A 22,026-nucleotide genomic window follows, 5' to 3' on the forward strand; every position below is an offset into this window, starting at 1 on the left:
CCCGCCGACAGCAATCCCGGGCCCTGGGGCACACACGAGCTGCACCCACGCGGACCGCCTGAATTCGGGCCGTGCTGCACCCGCGCTGGCTGGTGCCCAGCGAGCTGCCGGCTGCGAGCTGTTCCGGCATGGCCAGGGATCCCCATGCCCACCCGGTAGGGTCGCCAACTGTCTAATCGCGCAACCCCCCACCCCGCCCTTTCCCCGAGACCATGCCCCCGCCCCGCCCCTTCTCTGAGGCCCCGCCCCCTGCTCACTCCATCCCCCCACCCTCCCTCGCTCACTCTCCCCCACCCTCACTCCCTTTCACCAGGCTGGGCTCTGGGAGGGAGTTTGGGTGCGGGAGGGGGTGAGGGGTGGGGGCTCTGGGAGGGAGTTTGGGTGCGGGAGGGGGTGAGGGGTGGGGGCTCTGGGAGGGAGTTTGGGTGCGGGAGGGGGTGCGGGGTGGGGGCTCTGGGAGGGAGTTTGGGTGTGGGAGGGGGTGAGGGGTGGGGGCTCTGGGAGGGAGTTTGGGTGCGGGAGGAGGTGAGGGGTGGGGGCTCTGGGAGGGAGTTTCGGTGTGGGAGGGGGTGCGGGGTGGGGGCTCTGGGAGGGAGTTTGGGTGTGGGAGGGGGTGCGGGGTGGGGGCTCTGGGAGGGAGTTTGGGTGCGGGAGGAGGTGAGGGGTGGGGGCTCTGGGAGGGAGTTTGGATGTGGGAGGGGGTGCGGGGTGCGGGCTCTGGGAGGGAGTTTGGGTGCGGGAGGGGGTGAGGGGTGGGGGCTCTGGGAGGGAGTTTGGGTGTAGGAGGGGGTGAGGGGTGGGGGCTCTGGGAGGGAGTTTGGGTGTGGGAGGGGGTGAGGGGTGCGGGCTCTGGGAGGGAGTTTGGGTGCGGGAGGGGGTGCAGGGTGGGGGCTCTGGGAGGGAGTTTGGGTGCGGGAGGGGGTGAGGGGTGGGGGCTCTGGGAGGGAGTTTGGGTGCGGGAGGGGGTGAGGGGTGGGGGCTCTGGGAGGGAGTTTGGGTGCGGGAGGGGGTGAGGGGTGCGGGCTCTGGGAGGGAGTTTGGGTGCGGGAGGGGGTGAGGGGTGCGGGCTCTGGGAGGGAGTTTGGGTGTGGGAGGGGGTGAGGGGTGCGGGCTCTGGGAGGGAGTTTGGGTGCGGGAGGAGGTGAGGGGTGGGGGCTCTGGGAGGGAGTTTGGGTGCGGGAGGAGGTGAGGGGTGGGGGCTCTGGGAGGGAGTTTGGGTGTGGGAGGGGGTGCGGGGTGGGGGCTCTGGGAGGGAGTTTGGGTGTGGGAGGGGGTGAGGGGTGCGGGCTCTGGGAGGGAGTTTGGATGTGGGAGGGGGTGCGGGGTGGGGGCTCTGGGAGGGAGATTGGGTGCGGGAGGGGGTGAGGGGTGCGGGCTCTGGGAGGGAGTTTGGGTGTGGGAGGGGGTGAGGGGTGGGGGCTCTGGGAGGGAGTTTGGGTGTGGGAGGGGGTGAGGGGTGCGGCCTCTGGGAGGGAGTTTGGGTGCGGGAGGAGGTGAGGGGTGGGGGCTCTGGGAGGGAGTTTGGGTGTGGGAGGGGGTGAGGGGTGGGGGCTCTGGGAGGGAGTTTGGGTGCGGGAGGAGGTGAGGGGTGGGGGCTCTGGGAGGGAGTTTGGGTGTGGGAGGGGGTGAGGGGTGGGGGCTCTGGGAGGGAGTTTGGGTGCGGGAGGGGGTGCGGGGTGGGGGCTCTGGGAGGGAGTTTGGGTGTGGGAAGGGGTGCGGGGTGGGGGCTCTGGGAGGGAGTTTGGGTGTGGGAGGGGGTGAGGGGTGCAGGCTCTGGGAGGGAGTTTGGGTGCGGGAGGGGGAGGGGGTGAGGGGTGCGGGCTCTGGGAGGGAGTTTGGGTGCGGGAGGAGGTGAGGGGTGGGGGCTCTGGGAGGGAGTTTGGGTGTGGGAGGGGGTGAGGGGTGGGGGCTCTGGGAGGGAGTTTGGGTGCGGAAAGGGGTGCGGGGTGCGGGCTCTCGGAGGGAGTTTGGGTGTGGGGGGGGGCTTTGGGAGGGAGTTTGGGTGTGGGAGGGGGTGAGGGGTGGGGGCTCTGGGAGGGAGTTTGGGTGTGGGAGGGGGTGAGGGGTGGGGGCTCTGGGAGGGAGTTTGGGTGCGGGAGGAGGTGAGGGGTGGGGGCTCTGGGAGGGACTTTGGGTGTGGGAGGGGGTGAGGGGTGGGGGCTCTGGGAGGGAGTTTGGGTGCGGGAGGAGGTGAGGGGTGGGGGCTCTGGGAGGGAGTTTGCGTGTAGGAGGAGGTGAGAGGTGGGGGCTCTGGAAGGGAGTTTGGGTGCGGGAGGGGGTGCGGGGTGGGGGCTCTGGGAGGGAGTTTGGGTGCGGGAGGGGGTGAGGGGTGGGGGCTCTGGGAGGGACTTTGGGTGTGGGAGGAGGTGAGGGGTGGGGGCTCTGGGAGGGAGTTTGCGTGTAGGAGGAGGTGAGAGGTGGGGGCTCTGGAAGGGAGTTTGGGTGCGGGAGGAGGTGAGGGGTGGGGGCTCTGGGAGGGAGTTTGGGTGTGGGAGGAGGTGAGGGGTGGGGGCTCTGGGAGGGAGTTTGGGTGTGGGAGGGGGTGCGGGGTGCGGGCTCTGGGAGGGAGTTTGGGTGCGGGAGGAGGTGAGGGGTGCGGGCTCTGGGAGGGAGTTTGGGTGTGGGAGGGGGTGCGGGGTGGGGGCTCTGGGAGGGAGTTTGGGTGTGGGAGGGGGTGAGGGGTGCAGGCTCTGGGAGGGAGTTTGGGTGTGGGAGGGGGTGCGGGGTGCGGGCTCTGGGAGGGAGTTTGGGTGTGGGAGGAGGTGAGGGGTGGGGGCTCTGGGAGGGAGTTTGGGTGTGGGAGGGGGTGAGGGGTGGGGCTCTGGGAGGGAGTTTGGGTGTGGGAGGGGGTGCGGGGTGGGGGCTCTGGGAGGGAGTTTGGGTGTGGGAGGGGGTGAGGGGTGCAGGCTCTGGGAGGGAGTTTGGGTGCGGGAGGGGGAGGGGGTGAGGGGTGCGGGCTCTGGGAGGGAGTTTGGGTGCGGGAGGAGGTGAGGGGTGGGGGCTCTGGGAGGGAGTTTGGGTGTGGGAGGGGGTGAGGGGTGGGGGCTCTGGGAGGGAGTTTGGGTGTGGGAGGGGGTGAGGGGTGGGGGCTCTGGGAGGGAGTTTGGGTGCGGGAGGAGGTGAGGGGTGGGGGCTCTGGGAGGGAGTTTGGGTGCGGGAGGAGGTGAGAGGTGCGGGCTCTGGGAGGGAGTTTGGGTGCAGGAAGGGGTGCGGGGTGGGGGCTCTGGGAGGGAGTTTGGGTGTGGGAGGAGGTGAGGGGTGCGGGCTCTGGGAGGGAGTTTGGGTGCAGGAAGGGGTGAGGGGTGCGGGCTCTGGGAGGGAGTTTGGGTGTGGGAGGGGTTGGGGGGGCTCTCGGAGGGATTTTGGGTATGGGAGGGGGTGAGGGGTGCGGGCTCTGGGAGGGAGTTTGGGTGCGGGAGGGGGTGAGGGGTGGGGGCTCTGGGAGGGAGTTTGGGTGTGGGAGGGGGTGAGGGGTGCGGGCTCTGGGAGGGAGTTTGGGTGCGGGAGGAGGTGAGGGGTGCGGGCTCTGGGAGGGAGTTTGGGTGTGGGAGGGGGTGCGGGGTGGGGGCTCTGGGAGGGAGTTTGGGTGTGGGAGGGGGTGAGGGGTGGGGGCTCTGGGAGGGAGTTTGGGTGTGGGAGGAGGTGAGGGGTGGGGGCTCTGGGAGGGAGTTTGGGTGCGGGAGGGGGTGCGGGGTGGGGGCTCTGGGAGGGAGTTTGGGTGTGGGAGGGGGTGAGGGGTGTGGGCTCTGGGAGGGAGTTTGGGTGTGGGAGGAGGTGAGAGGTGCGGCCTCTGGGAGGGAGTTTGGGTGTAGGAGGGGGTGAGGGGTGGGGGCTCTGGGAGGGAGTTTGGGTGTGGGAGGGGTGGGGGGTGGGGGCTCTGGGAGGGAGTTTGGGTGTGGGAGGGGGTGAGGGGTGCGGGCTCTGGGAGGGAGTTTGGGTGTGGGAGGGGGTGAGGGCTCTGGGAGGGAGTTTGCGTGTAGGAGGGGGTGAGGGGTGGGGGCTCTGGGAGGGAGTTTGGGTGTGGGAGGGGGTGCGGGGTGGGGGCTCTGGGAGGGAGTTTGGGTGTGGGAGGAGGTGAGGTGTGGGGGCTCTGGGAGGGAGTTTGGGTGTGGGAGGAGGTGAGGGGTGGGGGCTCTGGGAGGGAGTTTGGGTGCGGGAAGGGGTGAGGGGTGCGGGCTCTGGGAGGGAGTTTGGGTGTGGGAGGGGGTGGGGGGGCTCTCGGAGGGATTTTGGGTGTGGGAGGGGGTGAGGGGTGCGGGCTCTGGGAGGGAGTTTGGGTGCGGGAGGAGGTGAGGGGTGGGGGCTCTGGGAGGGAGTTTGGGTGTGGGAGGGGGTGAGGGGTGGGGGCTCTGGGAGGGAGTTTGGGTGTGGGAGGGGGTGAGGGGTGCGGGCTCTGGGAGGGAGTTTGGGTGCGGGAGGAGGTGAGGGGTGCGGGCTCTGGGAGGGAGTTTGGGTGTGGGAGGGGGTGCGGGGTGGGGGCTCTGGGAGGGAGTTTGGGTGTGGGAGGGGGTGAGGGGTGGGGGCTCTGGGAGGGAGTTTGGGTGTGGGAGGAGGTGAGGGGTGGGGGCTCTGGGAGGGAGTTTGGGTGCGGGAGGGGGTGCGGGGTGGGGGCTCTGGGAGGGAGTTTGGGTGTGGGAGGGGGTGAGGGGTGTGGGCTCTGGGAGGGAGTTTGGGTGTGGGAGGAGGTGAGGGGTGCGGCCTCTGGGAGGGAGTTTGGGTGTAGGAGGGGGTGAGGGGTGGGGGCTCTGGGAGGGAGTTTGGGTGTGGGAGGGGTGGGGGGTGGGGGCTCTGGGAGGGAGTTTGGGTGTGGGAGGGGGTGAGGGGTGGGGGCTCTGGGAGGGAGTTTGGGTGTGGGAGGGGGTGCGGGGTGGGGGCTCTGGGAGGGAGTTTGGGTGTGGGAGGAGGTGAGGGGTGGGGGCTCTGGGAGGGAGTTTGGGTGCGGGAGGAGGTGAGGGGTGGGGGCTCTGGGAGGGAGTTTGGGTGCGGGAGGAGGTGAGGGGTGGGGGCTCTGGGAGGGAGTTTGGGTGCGGGAGGGGGTGAGGGGTGGGGGCTCTGGGAGGGAGTTTGGGTGCGGGAGGGGGTGAGGGGTGGGGGCTCTGGGAGGGAGTTTGGTGTAGGAGGAGGTGAGAGGTGGGGGCTCTGGGAGGGAGTTTGGGTGCGGGAGGGGGTGAGGGGTGGGGGCTCTGGGAGGGAGTTTGGGTGCGGGAAGGGGTGAGGGGTGCGGGCTCTGGGAGGGAGTTTGGGTGTGGGAGGGGGTGAGGGGTGGGGGCTCTTGGAGGGAGTTTGGGTGTGGGAGGGGTTGAGGGGTGGGGGCTCTGGGAGGGAGTTTGGGTGTGGGAGGGGGTGAGGGGTGCGGGCTCTGGGAGGGAGTTTGGGTGCGGGAGGGGGTGAGGGGTGGGGGCTCTGGGAGGGAGTTTGGGTGTGGGAGGAGGTGAGGGGTGGGGGCTCTTGGAGGGAGTTTGGGTGTGGGAGGAGGTGAGGGGTGGGGGCTCTGGGAGGGAGTTTGGGTGCGGGAGGGGGTGCGGGGTGGGGGCTCTGGGAGGGAGTTTGGGTGCGGGAGGGGGTGAGGGGTGGGGGCTCTGGGAGGGAGTTTGGGTGCGGGAGGAGGTGAGGGGTGGGGGCTCTGGGAGGGAGTTTGGGTGTGGGAGGGGGTGAGGGGTGCGGGCTCTGGGAGGGAGTTTGGGTGCGGGAGGAGGTGAGGGGTGGGGGCTCTTGGAGGGAGTTTGGGTGCGGGAGGGGGTGCGGGGTGGGGGCTCTGGGAGGGAGTTTGGGTGTGGGAGGGGGTGAGGGGTGGGGGCTCTGGGAGGGAGTTTGGGTGTGGGAGGAGGTGAGGGGTGGGGGCTCTGGGAGGGAGTTTGCGTGTAGGAGGAGGTGAGGGGTGGGGGCTCTGGGAGGGAGTTTGGGTGTGGGAGGGGGTGAGGGGTGGGGGCTCTGGGAGGGAGTTTGGGTGCGGGAGGGGGAGGGGGTGAGGGGTGGGGGCTCTGGGAGGGAGTTTGGGTGTGGGGGGGGTGAGGGGTGGGGGCTCTGGGAGGGAGTTTGGGTGTGGGAGGAGGTGAGGGGTGGGGGCTCTGGGAGGGAGTTTGGGTGTGGGAGGGGGTGAGGGGTGGGGGCTCTGGGAGGGAGTTTGGGTGTGGGAGGAGGTGAGGGGTGGGGGCTCTGGGAGGGAGTTTGGGTGTGGGAGGGGGTGAGGGGTGGGGGCTCTGGGAGGGAGTTTGGGTGTGGGAGGAGGTGAGGGGTGGGGGCTCTGGGAGGGAGTTTGGGTGTGGGAGGGGGTGAGGGGTGCGGGCTCTGGGAGGGAGTTTGGGTGCGGGAGGGGGTGCGGGGTGGGGGCTCTGGGAGGGAGTTTGGGTGCGGGAGGGGGTGAGGGGTGGGGGCTCTGGGAGGGAGTTTGGGTGTGGGAGGGGGTGAGGGGTGGGGGCTCTGGGAGGGAGTTTGGGTGCGGGAAGGGGTGAGGGGTGGGGGCTCTGGGAGGGAGTTTGGGTGTGGGAGGGGGTGAGGGGTGGGGGCTCTGGGAGGGAGTTTGGGTGTGGGAGGAGGTGAGGGGTGGGGGCTCTGGGAGGGAGTTTGGGTGTGGGAGGGGGTGAGGGGTGGGGGCTCTGGGAGGGAGTTTGGGTGCGGGAGGAGGTGAGGGGTGGGGGCTCTGGGAGGGAGTTTGGGTGTAGGAGGGGGTGAGGGGTGGGGGCTCTTGGAGGGAGTTTGGGTGTGGGAGGAGGTGAGGGGTGGGGGCTCTGGGAGGGAGTTTGGGTGCGGGAGGGGGTGCCGGGTGGGGGCTCTGGGAGGGAGTTTGGGTGTGGGAGGGGGTGCCGGGTGCGGGCTCTGGGAGGGAGTTTGGGTGCGGGCTCCGGGCTGGAGCAGGGGGTTGGGTGGCAGGGGGTCAGCGCTCACCTCGGGGGGCTCCAGAAAGTGGCTCTTAGGCAGGGGGCCTAGGGGGTCTCCGCGTGCCGCTGCCCGCAGGCACCACCCCCGCAGCTCCCATTGGCTGCAGTTCCCGGCCAATGGGAGCTGCGGAGTTGGCACTCGGGGCAGGGGCAATGTGTGGAGATCCCCTCCCCAGGGACGTGCCGGCCACTTCCAGGAGCAGCGCGGAGCGAGGACGGGCAGGAAGCCTACCTTCGCCCTGCTGCGTGGCCGGGGGCCCCCTTTTACATCGCCCAGGCCCCTGAGCGATTGCCCCCTTTGCCCGCCCCATGGGCAGCCTGCTGTGCACAGGTGGCAGGGAGCGTGTAATTAACAACCTTCCTGGCCTGTCGCTAACGGAAGCGGTCTGCCGCTCTCCTTGCTCTGCGGCCCTTCTCGCCCGGACAGTGGGTCTGTCTCGTTCAGCGCCTAAGGGTGGCGCTCAACCAGTGCGGCAATCGCCGTGTCCAGGGACCAGCGACCATCCTCCTGCCCGACCCAGGTACTCGGGATCCTCACCTGGTCTGCACCGGGGGATTTCACTGCCGCCAAGGACTAGGGCAAGGCTGTGTCGCTGAGGCTGCCTTTCTCCACCAAGACCTTCGAACCCAGGCTTGGGCTGGTGAGTAAAGATCTTGTGGGTACTTTTCATAAGAGTCAGGGCTTGACCCCAGGTCCTTGGTGAAAGTCCCCGTCCCACCCCCCCGCCCATCTCCCCCTCAGCTCCCAGGGTGGCTGCATTTCAGCTGTGCTCTGTGCCTGTCGCTGTAAAGTGCTTGGGATGACGGGGGCTGCGTGCCCATAGCGTGTTCTTTCTGATGCCCACATGGCAGCCCCGCTCTGCTAACTCTGAGCCACGCCGGTACCCGCTGGGTGCTGCGGATGGCTCCCTGTTGGGTACCGGCTCGGTGAGGTTCGGGGGTCGCAGTAACCCCGTCTCTGCTGCAGGGTTGTGGGGAGCCATTCTGGACAAAATACAGACCAATCTGAACCCTCGTTCTGAACCTCCCTGCACCTTCCGAGGGTTGCCCTGCTGTGCAGGGGGTTTCCGGGACTTAGCACTGCTGGAGCCTAGGGGACAACCCCCCCCCCCCAACAGTCCCCCCACATTGCTAAGTTTGAACACTTACATTAGCAGGATCTGCACGTGGTGCATGCAGGACAAGGCCCTGGCTGCTGCTGTCAGGGAGGTGGGCTCCAGAGCACAATCCCCAGGGGCCTGGCTCCGAGCTCACACTGGTGAGGCGAGAATCGGGCCCGCTGCCTGGTAAGGCTCCTTGGAGCACTTTGGCGTTGCGGGAGCAGTGCAGAGAAATTCCTCTGCAAAGCAGGCGGGCTGGGATTTCGCTGCATCTTAGCCAGGGGAAGGCATCTTGTTGCCAGACTGTGGCTAGGCGTCTCAAGGGCCGGGGTGAGCACTGGGCGTACAAGAAGCCAGATGCACCACCCTCTGCAGCGTAGAGGCAGAAATGCAACCTGCTGATCTGAACCTGATCTGCCTTTTCTAACCAAGCCACTTGCCTTGCTGCCTTCCCCTTACGCTGTCTGAGATGAGCCTCCGCCGAGCTCCGTTGGAGGGGCTCACACCACTGTCTGAACAGAGGTGACTTAAACTTCACAACTACTCCCGGGAGGTCAGCAGCAGCACCCCCATTTTACAGATGGAGAAACTGAGGCCTGGGGAAGGCCAGTGGCTTGCCCAAGGTCACACAATGAATCTCTAGGAATAGGCCCCCGGTGCCCCTGTGCTTTAGCCATCTGACCACCCTTCCCTCCCATGGGGAGGAACAAGGCATCTCCCTGCAGCCTGGAGAGGAGATCACAGTTTCTTGCACAGCCCCAAAACAACAGCACCATCATCCTGCAGCAAACAGACTATTCCATCTGCTGAGGCATTTATGCCAATTATAAATATCTGCCTTACTAGCCGTACTGCCGAGTGAAGCCACCAAGAAGTGGGCAGCACCGGCACGTGGCACTGGCCGCGGCAGCTTTCAGAGTTTCAGGAGAAGAGGCTTAACACAGTCTTCGGGTGACGCTTCTGATGCCCTAAATCTGCTGCCTCCCTTCACGTCCACTGCTGGTTGGGGCCAGGGCGGATTCGCAGGGGCAGGGGCAGAGGGCACACTCAGGGTCTTCTCAGGCTGAGATGAGGAAAAGGAATTTCAATGGCCAGCAAAAAGGAATCTGAGTGGAAGAATTTCCTCTCCCCCATTAACTGCTGTAAACAAGGACATGGCCCAGATATAGAGCGGGTTAGGGTGATAACGGGCGGGGGAATGCTATCAGAATGATTTAGTGAGTGGCGATATCGCGTACAGAGACAGACAAGAAGGATGGGAGTCTAGCTTCTCTAACTGCCTGCAAGGCTTGGAGGATACAATGTCCCTGCTCTGGAATAATGTATGTTTGTGTTGTATTTAGGCATAGGGCCAGATTCAGCTCTCATTTTCACTGATGTAAATCTCCAGTGACACCACTTCACTCAGTGGAGTTGTTCCCAATTTACACCAGTGTAATTGAAAGCGGAATCAGGCTCTCAAAGTCTCTAAGAGTTTCAGGGAGTGTGCGCAGAAAAATAATAGCAACATTCATTGAGAGCTAAACTCAACTACGGGAGCAAGGTGGATCAGGAATGTTAGGGCTCATTCCAGACCTACATCCATGCAACTCTCCCAGGAGGATCCAGACAACACCCTCAGCCAAAGAAACACAAGAGAGGCCCACTGAGCGTACCCTGAGGCCAAGCCTCTGCTACGTGGCAAATCCGGAGAGCAGCAGGTGTTACAAATTAACCCCTTTAGGAGTGCCACATAAACCAGGTTTCATGCCTAAATTTTCAGAAAGTTCGGTATAAGTCTCCACCTCCAAGGTTATCAGCTAAAATGAGGAGGCTCAGAATAAGAGAAGCAGCAGCTCATTGTAGAACACAGTAAAAAATTGTACCAAGAGGTTATTGGTCCTGTCTCCATGAGATGGAAAGAAAGGGTCTTGAAGACCCTAGTGCAAAAGCAGGGAGTGAGATGCAGATAAACATTAAAGGGCTTGTTGGATCGCACGTGACCTTTCCACATCCAGCAAAATTCCTTCCATCCTCAAATAACTTCCCTTAATTGGGGTGACCAGATAGCAAGTGTGAAAAATCGGGATGGGGGTGGCAGGCAATAGGTGCATATATAAGAAAAAGTCCCAAAATCGGGACTGTCCCTATAAAATCGGGACATCTGGTCCCCCTACCCTTAATGTACAACCTCACTGTAAATTTGTTGGTCTCTAAGGTGCCACAAGTACTCCTGTTCTTTTTGCGGATACAGACTAACACGGCTGCTACTCTGAAACTCTCATTGAGACTGGGAGTCTCCCAAAGGTTTCTAGCTTCTCCCTGTCCTGGGAACTGTGCCCTTAAAAGGTGTTTCCCTCTTTAATAGGCTGATGGGAACAAGGAGATTGGTGCTTTAAACCCCCTGTGAAATGTACTGGTGCTAATCTGGACCTGATGAAGAAGAGCACGGGAACCTGGCAAGGGGTGAGGCTGAATATAAACAGTGAAGCTATGTTTGGAAGAACAAGAAGATGAAAGGCAGGTCCCTAGGAAATGGGTAAGTAAGCAGATTGCAAGGGGGAAAATCACTTTTTTTTTCTCTGACAGAAAGAATGTTTTAATCCCATTAGCAGCCTGTTTGTGTATCTAGTTTGACTCTCAGAACTGCCCTCCCGGCTACCCTGCCATGTCTGATTAATAACCCTCAGGGCTATTTCTGAACAGCAGACTTACAAAGACAGAGATTGCACTGCAGATGCTACGCAGGGAGATCAGTGACTGGCATTAATTGACATTAGCAGCAGCATCCGGAAGGTGCAGACTAAACATCCGGGGGCGTTTTATTGGAAATGTTTGGTTGGATTGTCTTTCTCCAATCAACAGCTCTCCCCTCTGGCTCTGGGCTTCATCCTAGAATGCAGCCGGATGGGGGCCCAGGAATTCTTTTAACCTGTGGAATTTACTGTGTAGTCAAGAAGACAATAGCCAGGTGCTGTGCAGTTCAACAGGACTAACCGTGCTGAGCGCGTACAGGGCTGATTGAGGCTCTGGCTTGGCCATGGTCATATTTATACCGCAGGGGTGCATTTGCACGGATTTGTGTTCCTTATTTAAATAAAGACAATGGGACCAAACTCAAACCTGGGGCATGCCAGCAGGGAGTTTGGCCTGTGATCTTGTGCTAGAATTTCCTTTCAATCCACTTCAAACCCCCATTAACATCAGCGGAATCAGGCCTTGTGCATTGGACAGAGAAGCCCTGGAAATGAGAACAAACCAGCTGGCTGCCTGGCCTGGAGAGTCACAGGACCAAATTCTGCCCTCAGTTACCCCCTCTGGTGCAGTGACTTCATTGGCATTGCACAGGGCAGACATTTCCTGCTTAGCTACTAGGGGTTGGGCACATGAGAGATGCCTAAGAGATCCAGAGGGTGAGCTGAAAGTGACTCACCCCTTTGGCTTGAGGTTCACCAGCCATCTCGCATTTCTTTTTATTCGGGGCCTTTTGTTTTCCTCTTTGCACGGGGGGAGTTTGGCACTCCACAGCTCAGCATGTCCGTAGAATACAAAAGCACTTCAGCAAAACAAACTGCCCTGACACTGGCAGCTCATAACTCAGAGCTGAGCCGTGAAACATTGGTGCATTGGGGCCTAGCAAGAGCCACACTTCAGAAGAGGCTCTGGGTGGAAGAACTGAGAGCGTGCACCAAGGAAATGTCTTGGGCGCTAAGTAATCCCCTTGGACTTGTTCTGGGGCCGCGCTCTGCTATGGGTGACTAGCCTGAGACTCGGCCGTGAACGGCCGTGCAGGGAGTGGTAGAGGCTCCTTGTGCATGGGGGCTGGCAGCCTTGTGCCCTTTGCCGTGGATGGGAATCGTGCAGCTGAATTCTCTGTGCGCTTCTGTGGAACTGCATCCCGGAGGGTCTGAGTGAAACCGAGAGTAGTCTGAGTGGCCAGCCTGCCCTGGCTCCCAGGGGATGGGCCAGACATGACCTAATGGCGCCTTGTCCATCTCTCACTTCGACGGTTCTCTGGCCAAAGGCAGGAGGGTCAGAGTGGAAGCAGGACTCGTTTAGAGACTCCGCGGCCATCCTGCTGACCAAGCTCCCGTACTTCAGCAGCGAAGCCAAAGGCGCAGAACAGAGCAGTGCCAGCTTTTGGTTCCTGGACTTCAGTCTGCAGAGTTCGTGTGCGGCGTTTTAACCACGATTTTGCATTTAATACTCCTCATTATTGCTCTTAAAGATAGTATGAAAACCCTGAGCTAACGGCTTGTCCTCAAGAGTATGCTGGGCCTGAGGGGTCTCGGGACCTGTCCCAGTTCCCGTGGGATTGCTCTGGTCCCTCGTTGTCACAAACCAAGCTCGTCACTGGATCAGGCATTTACTGGGATTTTGCCTGGTGAAAACCCCGCATGTTGATGTATGAATGTAGCTGCTAGGGGCCCAGACGGTCCTTCTCTGCAAAACCCTGGAGTGAGGAGTGTGTGGGACCATGGACACACTGGGAACAGCACAGTCCTGGGGGCCAGTGGAGAACCCGACTCAGCCAAACTTACTGTGTGAAACCAATGAATTTCCACTGGGTCTAGCAGCGTGGGAGTGGATCAGATGCTATCTGGGCTTCGCAGGGTATTGCTCGTGCCTCCCTTAGCACGTGGGTGAGCTTAGAGATTAGATGGAGATGACTCTGAGCCCAGGCCACATCACCATTGTCACCCTGAGCGGCTGGGCTAGAGGAGGGGGATGCCCCGCTGAATTGCATAGCAATGAGCAAGTCCTCTGAGCTGGTCTCAGCTGTGAGGCCCCTTCCTCTGGCCAAGCTGCTACAAGTCACCCAGGGTCTCGCACTATCCTGCATCAGAAGTGGGCTCCCCACCGCAGCGGGTTAACTTGTATGCTTGTCTTCCCATGTCTCACATGGACTGTTTGCATTTCTACTTGGAGTAGCCGGGGGTGACCAGCTGGTTCCCTGAATCGCTCCCTGAATTCCTGCCTGGGACACAGGCACTGGGAAAGGAAAGGGGGGGGGCGGGGATTTTATCCATTCAAACCACATGTTAATGTGAGCTATGGGGTGGGAACCACATGTTAATGTGAGCTATGGGGTGGGACAAGTAAAATCAAACCAGTGCATGGAAAACAACCTCCTCCAGGGCACCCCTCCCTGTGCAGCTGTGCTGGAGAGCTATTCTCCACCGCTGCTCTCACATCAAAGGGGAAAGCAGCGATCTTATCAGTCAGGCTGGGGCTTTCTTATCCAAACAGGGAAAGAAAACACTTAGTCCAAATTAACCTCTTGAGACCATTGCATATTTTAGTGATGACACTCAGGGCCTCACCCCAGAGGGGCAGTGTGTAATATTTTACTGACTAATTTTAGTTAAAGCAATCCCTTGTTTACCTTCTCTCCTAACTCCTATGTGACAGGCTAATATTTAGGAGCTAGTGGGATAACTTTGGCAAAGGATGAGCCCTAGCTTATAGAAAACATGATACGGAACTGTTTACGACCTCATCAATTCAGACATCTATAGACAGAAATGCAGTTTTTTAATGCGGGGTCTGATTCTGCGTAGCACCCCCTGTCTTGCTAATCCTTTGATGCTTAGTCCACAGATGTCTGATATTATATTCAACATTCAAATACACACGTAGAACAGTGAATATATATGCACAATATGTACATACTTGTGCAACCAGAACACACACACACACACACACACACACACACACATATATCTCTCAGCAATGGGAAAGCCTAGATTCGGGGCTGAACACTGAGCAAACGCTAAGCCGGCTCTCATTTTACCCAAACCAGTCAGTCTAGCCTGATGCTAATCAATGTTGAGGCCCTTTTCAGAGACACTGTCACCCCCAGGGGCTGTAAGGCAAGCTGCATGCGCACACCACGACTGTAAAGGCCTCTGACTCACAAGGGTTTCTTTGAAACTCGTTTTTCCTTTGCAGAAAGAGGCAAGTGTTCCGGGGGCGTGAGCATGCTGGGAGGGGTAACATTCAGGTCAGCGTTAACGCTGAACCGCAGGCTCGTGCTAGAGACTTTTCGGACCAGGTAGCTGCCTCCTCTCGGGAGCAGTCCGCAGGAATAATGACACCGTGGAGAGCGTCCCGACCGCAGGCCATGCAAATGGCAGAGGTGCAGGTCCAGCACCGGAGCTCTGCCGGCGTAACCCCACAGTGCGGACACAGCCGACAGGGACGGAAAGGGTTTTTCCGTCGCTGTAGGAATGCCACCTCCCCGGGCCAGGGGAGTTAAGTCAACAGCATCTTTCCCATCCACCTGGCTGCAGCCCCACCACGGGGGTTCGCGTAGCCGCAGCACGCTGGGGCATGGGGTCTTCACAGCCCTGGGCATCGTAGCAATATTGACCTAAACGTTAAGTGTAGAACAGGCCTGAATCTTATTTGTACAGAGAGTTTAAATAATCATCCTGCCCATTCCAAGGCCCCTGTACGTGGCCGGAGCAGGATCGCTCATGCCAAATCCCATTCCAAGGCGTATCTCAAAACTGAATCCCATTCTGGGGCCGAGATGTTCTTGATGCAGGAGAACTCACTTCAAGTGGGGCATCGGACCAAACACTGCAGCGCTGTAATCAGTCAGGCCTGGCATTCAACTTCGCTGTACAGGGAATTTGGATTTCTCCTGCAGGGAAGTCGTCTTGTGCTGGGAAGCTGCATGACCCGGTTATGCTGATGTGTCCTCTCATTGCTATACGCCGTTACAGCCCAGCAAGGTGCTGTGCAGTAAACCCAGGGCTCTTAACCGCCCCAGAAATCAGTCTCCTGCAACATGGGACACGCCCTTGGAAACAGAGATTATCCTGGGACTCTGGGGACAACTCGCAACCCTAATACACTGCCCTGAGGCTGTGTGCAGAACCCCCAGGGCTGTCGGGGAGCTGCGTGTGAGTGGATCCAGGGCAGCACGGAGTCATTGCTTTGTTATGTATGGCGATAAAAAGAAATACCGAAAACAATGGGTGGGGAAGGACCGTCCCTCCAGCGGGCCCCAGGAAATGCTCCTGCCACATACACCAGTGCTCCTAGCTCCAGCCCGGGTCCCCAGTCGCAAACACTGAGTTTCTTGGCCACAATGTGCAGCCTTGTAAGAAAGGCATAAATGCAGCACCTAGTGCTCCTGCTGATCTCCTGCACTGGGACCCTGCTCTTCACCCTCCAAGCTTGCAGCTGGGCAAACTTTGTGGGGTCCCCGGGCTTGTGCCCCTTGCAAGCTGGTTTTGAGTTTGCAAATCTCCTTGGCGGTCCCAAGTCTCTTCTTGTCATTAAACCCCTGAGTCCGAGCTCGGGGCAGAAGGGGACGACACCTTGCAGCTCAGCTGGGCAGAACGGGTGCTCCTTCTCCAGCGCCCGGGCTGCACTTCGTGTTCTCTCTTTGGGGGTTTGGCTCCCACTCTGCCCTGCTTTCTGCTCCGTTTCCCACCCCAGTGTGATCGGTGCATTCTCCTCCCCCCACATACACACACTTGGGCTCCTTTTCACACGGTCGTTCGCAGAGCACGAGCCCCGTAATGGCCGCTTTGGGTCCAACTTCCAGACCCACCACAGTGAGACGTGGGTTCGCAGGGAGTCCGCCCCTCCCTGCTGCAGGCGTTTGGCCGCTTGGAGCCCTATAAGGCCCACTGGAGGCACAGCCGCCAAGCTTGCTATTTATACTCCTCACACAGCCCCACCTACCCTACACATTGTGGAGCTGGATCTGTTTTCCAGCCCGTGGCCACCTGGCCTTTTTCGGGGCGGCTCAGCCCCTTGATGGGCTTGGAGCGGCTGTTCGGATTCATCGGCAAGGCAGACAAAGTTCTGCGGGGGCCTCCCAAACAACTGCCCTCCCCAGTATAACAGACCAGACCCTGCACACAAAGGAACGGGCCAGACGCCTCCCCGGCACTGCCGAAAGCTTTGAAAAACAGTCCCCACCGTGCCCGTGTGGCCAGAATGTCCATTGAAAGCACCCATTTGGGGGGGCTGGGTCTGCATCTATCAGTGTTGGGTCCCTTCCCTGAGCCCCCCTAACTCAGACACAGGGGGCACCGTGCAGCATGGGCTGGGCACCATGGGACGTGGGCAGAGTTGGGTGCTGGGCCTGCGCTTTTCAAACTCTGACCCTACAAAAAGCAGGTCCGTGTCATTCTGAAGGATGAATTCGCTTGTCAAATGTTTGGAGGAACGAGGCGCGTTAATGGAACTGTAGCTACTTGCGGTTCTCCAGCTGTCCTGTGCCAGGTGAGTTGTGTTTATAACTGGATTAGGACTCCCGCTGTTGTAGGGATGGGCCCCAAGTGAATCCAGCCCCCGATTTCCCACCCCCGACATTCAGGAGTTTTGGGATGAGGCAACTGGGTACAAGATTGGTTCACCTAGCTCTGACCCCGGCCTGAGGGGAAGGGCGCAGCAGAGAGGATGCACTAACAGCAGCTCTGGGGATACGAGCAGCAAATAAGAGCCCAGCCCTCTGCCCTCCAGCTTCTTGGGCATGAACGTTCCCCTCTGTGACACGGAGGTTAACGCTCTGTCCACACGGCTCTTTGGCAAAGAATCAAGTCTTCTCCTGGGCGGCTTCAGTGGGGGCTGGCTTTTTTTCACATTGCTCTTGGGGCCTGATTCAACTCCCGTCAAAGTCACTGTACATATCCTCCTGGGTGTGGCTGCTTTTTAGTACTGCCCGTTTTCTCCCTAGTTTTGAGGCGGACAAGACAGACGTACTTGATGCTCAACTCTCCAGACCAAAATTCAGCTGCCAAGACACGGAGGAACCCACTTGGATTTTCTCTGTGCTCCTACGATACGTAAAATACCGAAGTAGCGTGCTTGCATTTAGTCTGACCTCCCCCAACAAGCAGTCCCAGGGATCTCGCTTGCACCCTGAGTGTCATTCCTTCCTTAACTTCTCGAAATGCACTGGAAGAGCCAACCAGGCATCCTTCACCTATTAAAACAGACTTCTCGTCTTTGTCCTTTTGCTTCTCCAAGGCACAGCATCCTTCCATACTAAATCCACCTGGGGAGCAGCCCCTTCCCTGCTTGGCAATCCCCCCTGGAAAGAGGCCATTCCTCCTCTCGGCTAATCCTGCAGGTGTATTAGGCACATTTGCCCCCCACAATAAAACAAACTCCGAAATCTTTCCCCTGGCTACTGAAGTCACAAGGGAGCAGGAAAGTTCATCACAGTTTCTTAAAGCACAAATGCAGTTAAAGGTTGATATTGGAATTGTTCATAGACACGAGAAGAACAAAACTAGCCAAGGCAGCGTCTAGACTGACCCTCCGTTGAGTGTTCAGTCTGGAAAGCGCTGAGCATGAGTTGTAGAACTAGGGGACTGTTTTGGAACTGTTTGCTACTGGTTTTCTACAGCCAGGCCTGGGAGAGAGGTTCCCCATTGTCAACTCCCCAGGACAGGGATTATCATCGGGATGTTTGTGTTTTACACATTGTTGGCACTTAGCAAATAATACACAATAATTGTTACTAAATAGCCGAAGAAGTACCTAGTCCATGAGTAAACCCACTGGAATCCACAGGGCTCCTGACAAGAACGGCATGTCTCCGCACAGGGGAAGGGGCGGAATCTGCTCCATGATTTGTTAGAAATGCCTCTGGAGCTGAGATACCGAGATGCTCATTCATCCTTTTATTTATTTACTAAAAGTGTTAATCCTGGCATGCCGAGCATACACCCTGGGCCAAATCCCACTCCCTTTACTCAAAGGAGTAGAACCACTGACTTTGATAGGGCTACTTAAAGGAGTAAACAGGATTGGACCCTAAATATACAGTCTCCTTCATGCAAGCAGCCTGCTGAAGACCCTCAGCCCCATACCTGGATAATTACACAGCAACACAACCTCCTAAAACAGAAACCTGCCCAGCCGAAACCAGCCCAAGATCGTCTCTCCCCACATTTCTGGAGCAAACTTTCCAAGTACACGAACAAGAGACATTCCTATATGTTGTTAACACCGCCCGTTAACCACAGCTTCAGCACCGCACAGCCCCGGTTACTGCCCAGTGGATGGTACATGATTAGTGCAGGGCAAAGCACAGAATAATGATGCTCCTTAACAACCAATCAGTCCCTGTGTGAAACAACAATAGTTCTTGCCTTGCGAATGGCTCAGAGCTAGCCCCACGGGACAGCAGAAGCATCCAGAAAGACAGTAAGGGCTGACACCAGTGTGAAAATTTCTCTCTTGACTGCAAAGCTATTTTTCCATTGTATGCAGGGGAAAGTGGACTGGAAAAATACACCCAACCCTTCCATGGGGTTCCCTGTGCTCTGTTAGTAGCAGTCAGAATGCTCGTTGCACAGGATCATCTTTGACTTAGCTAACACAGCAGCGGAGGAATAGAGAGGGGCATCTTTGTTGAGCTAATACAGACTTATTACTGCTGCCCATCCCATCCTAGCTCTCAGCCACTGCAAGTCAGGGACTCCCCTGGATTTCGGTCTCCAGTCCATGCTTCAAATCAGGACACTGTGCCTGGCTTCTCCTCCACAAAGGAGCTCCATTCGCGCAGTGGTGTATGGGCACAAGGCCACACCCTTGCCCCAAGACCTCCTTCACTCACTTACTCTTGCAGCTTCCTCTGGGCATGGGGACAGAGTTGTACAACTCTGCTGTGTGATGAAAGGCCCTGCCTGGCTTTCGTAAGTCCATGCACGGCTGTATTTTCCATGAAGCAGCCCTTCAGTGTCTCCCTCGGGCTTTAATGCTTGGGGGGGGGGGGGGGGGGGTTTCCACGCTGAAATCCACACAGGATAATTCAGTCTGGATTTCAAAACCTTCTCCCCTTTTTCTCCAAAACAACTTTGAACTGCAGAAAATCTCACCTCAGGGCCTTTCTCAGCTGATTCTAACTCAGGGGCCGAGCCTGCGCCCATTGAAATCAATGCGAGTTTTGCCGGCCGTGGAAGCAGGATCGGGTCCTGTATGAAAGTTTTGTCCCACAGGAAAGGGGAGAGCGATGATTTGTTTATTTTGCACACGGACTCTCAATGCTCAAGACCAACAGCACACAATAAAGAGCAGGCTCTCACAGTGCCAGTCCGCCGGGAACCAGGACCTGGCCATTTCCCTACCACTTTGAAATACCTGCCGGGGATGTTCTGCCTGAGCCTCCCCTTTCGCTCCCTTCCCAGGGGTTGTTTCCACCGCTGTTGGTTTGTTTAGGTGTCTCCATTTTCCACAGCTGGCTCTAGTCCTCTGTGCAGGCCCAGTCCCCAGAGCTTCCGATCAATGTATTTATAAATCTGTTTAGGTGGCTGACGTGCTCCTAATATACGTGAGTGTTTCAGCCTCCATGATAGAACTATAAATGCTTAAGCTGTGAATCAGAGAACTATATCAGTCCTGCCACTTGCTAGATTCCACAGTCTGGCCTGACTAGATCTCCTTTCCCACTATGCTAGTAAAAGGTGCCGTGCATTTTGTGGGGTTTTTCTTCCCCCTTTTCCCTGTGAGCTGCACTGGGTGTTTTTCTATTTATCCCTCACACAGTCTATTATTAACCCGGATGCTTCGAACTATCCTCATCTCATTAACTGGCCCATTCGGTTTTTCTCCAGCTTTCCCCTCTGGGGGTCTGCTCTGCAAAGTGAAGCTAAACCCAGACAGGCAGCGGAAGGGGAGGCGGAAGCCTGTGGCTGCGTTTGTTTTGCTTGTTTGCCTGTTTGGTATTAAAAGATTAAAGGCAAGTCCAGCTCCTAGTGGGAGTGCTGAGCCTCCGGCAGAGTGAAGCCCCTGTCGCTGAAACTGAGCGACTGGAATGCCCAGGACCTGCAGGCTGTAGATGAAGGAATCTGTAACATACATTGGATCATATTTAATTTTACAAGCAATGTGGCAAAGGCAGATCCCGGGGAAAGGGTGTGCTAATGAATTCAATGGACCGGACCGTATTTTCTGTCGCACTAAGGACTTCATCCCTCACAGTAAATCCTCTGTCTGAAATAACTGATTTAAAATACCTCTCTCCAGTTCCTAGTAGACTTTTGTTCCTCCTTTGGTTAAACAGCAGTCTCTGCTAGGTAACCAAATTCTGCTGGCCTTTTGCAGTGGGGTGCTTGGGGCCAGTCTCAGTATCTTTATGAAATTTCCTGTACTCATTTTTTTAAGTGCAATAAATTATTACATTAAACCTTCTGCCTTATGAAGAAATCAGTGCTGTTAGATTCGGAAGGCCCTATTTATGGCGCACTTCAGCACTGGATGCTGGATGAGTCTAGAGGAGGCATGTGAGGCAACGTGCCGTCCTTCTAACCCAGGATGGTGATGCGGTCAACACTGAAAACACTCACTGACGGTGCCTGAGGAGCTGCAGGACATCTCCTTACCTGGTAGATCATGACTTTGAAGTTCCTTCGCTTCAACAGCTCCGCCTCGTTGACCTCCAGCTTCTTGATCTGCCCGGCTTGCTTCTCCAGGTTCTGCCGGACGGTTTTCACATTGACGCTCACCTTGCGTACTTTCTCCAGCATCTTGTTCACGGTGTTGCTGGTGGTGGTGTGTGCTTTGGTGAGCTTGGTCAGTTCCCCCTGGATGCTGGCCACTGCGCTATCCATCTCTTGTTGCCTCTCCTCCAGCTGCGTCTGGGTCAGCTGGATCTGATCCACTGCCCCGATGATCTTGTCCAGAAGGGTGAGCACCATCACGCCATTGATCTGGTCTGATTTAATCGGCTCCTCAGCTGCTTGCTCCTCGGAGGTCTCGGAAGGAGCGGGCTGCTCAATAATTTGCAAAGGGGTGTCCGCCATGCTTGCTTGGGAGTCCCGACTAGCAGAGCCTGGAGAAGCTGTCGCTGCAGGGAGCAGAGTGAGAAGAAAAAACTTAACCCGAGCTCTAGCTCAACTCTGTGCTGGGAGGCAAGCCAGAAATGGAGAGCACAGTGCGTGGCTGTGTGTGTGTGTGTATGTGCGAGCTTAAATTCAAATGGCACAGCTCTGCAAAGCTGTCCAGGGAAACTGCCCTGCAAAATTTTCCAGGCTTGCAGGCCATTGGCTGACTCCACCTTAGCTATATAAAAGGAGCCACTGCCAAATGCCTGATGACCCACCCTTTTTGAAATGATTAAAATAGTTGGAGTGGAGGGGAGGCGATGGCTTTTGCATGCGAGCCCAGGCACGGCTCACGGAGGAATGTGAAGCTCCAGAGCTCCCAACAGCCTCTTCTGTGCCATACGTTCAAAGGCATTCTGTGCAAAACTGCAAGGAATCTGGGCGAGAGGAAAAAACAAAACTCTGCTGGAAGCTGCCTGGGAAGCTGCTAGACAGAAACAAGCCCCTTCTGGGCACAGCTGTGTACATGAAAGGACGGCTGAAACAACTGCACATAGCAGCACAGAAACTCAGCTGGAACATTCAAACCCCTCTGCCTCCCGTTAGTATTGCTTTGCAGGTCTGTGTCAGGCGGGTTGTCGACATTTTAAAGAGAGGCTTATACTCCCTATTGACTAGCTGTGGCATGTCCCTTTGGATCATTCATGAGACTGAATTGCACACACCTGTCTATGTATATTTACATACATGTGGGGGACACACATGCAAGTGCATATGTGAGATTGGTGTTGACATGTTACTTCTGTGTTTGTGCTCGTATCTGTATGCAGATTTAAATAAAAGGAGTAAATCTAAACCCAGGAGCATGCAGATATATGGCTGGGCACTCCCACTGGAGAGCGCCCAGCTCAGCTCTGCAGGCCCCTATTCATCAACGGGCTCGAGTTACTAGCTTTCTAAGCGTAGCACAGGCTCTCAGCACACGCCAGGGTACACGTGCCGAAAGCACTGCCCAAAGGGAAGATAGTGCATTCCACACTGCTGATTGTTAGTGGTAATGATGAATCACATCACGCAGGTATCATGCTCATTGCTGGGCTGAAGACAGAGGAGGGGCAGCCCCTGTCCTGAGGAGCTTTCGAGTTAAATATTAATTGAAAACGGTTCACAGGCCTGTTTATTGCCTTGGCTTTTGTTTATGGCCATAGGATCATCTGCAAGATCGCTGGGGTAGAATGTTTGAGAGCAGGGGTTGAAGCATGCCCGCTACCG

At 58.0% G+C, this 22,026-nt stretch overlaps 2 protein-coding genes across 3 annotated transcripts in view; one reads left to right on the forward strand and one right to left on the reverse strand.

The window, feature by feature from the left end:
- CAVIN1 (caveolae associated protein 1) overlaps positions 1 to 20,932 on the reverse strand; it is a 36,225-nt gene extending 15,293 nt beyond the window's left edge. Inside the window, exon 1 of the mRNA XM_007054729.4 lies at positions 20,314 to 20,932. Within this exon, the coding sequence (XP_007054791.2) occupies positions 20,314 to 20,733 (420 nt within the window). The 5' untranslated portion in view covers positions 20,734 to 20,932. The remainder of the gene's footprint in view (positions 1 to 20,313) is intronic.
- The window catches only part of ATP6V0A1 (ATPase H+ transporting V0 subunit a1), a 68,458-nt gene continuing 56,786 nt past the window's right edge, over positions 10,355 to 22,026 (forward strand). The window contains exon 1 of one of the 2 annotated variants that reach the window (XM_043536586.1): positions 10,355 to 10,496. In XM_043536586.1, coding sequence (XP_043392521.1) covers positions 10,493 to 10,496 — 4 coding nt within the window. In that variant the 5' untranslated portion in view covers positions 10,355 to 10,492. The remainder of the gene's footprint in view (positions 10,497 to 22,026) is intronic. The other variant, XM_043536587.1, reaches the window with a different exon arrangement.

This window comes from Chelonia mydas, chromosome 27, assembly GCF_015237465.2.
Source record: "Chelonia mydas isolate rCheMyd1 chromosome 27, rCheMyd1.pri.v2, whole genome shotgun sequence".
Taxonomy (NCBI): domain Eukaryota; kingdom Metazoa; phylum Chordata; order Testudines; family Cheloniidae; genus Chelonia; species Chelonia mydas.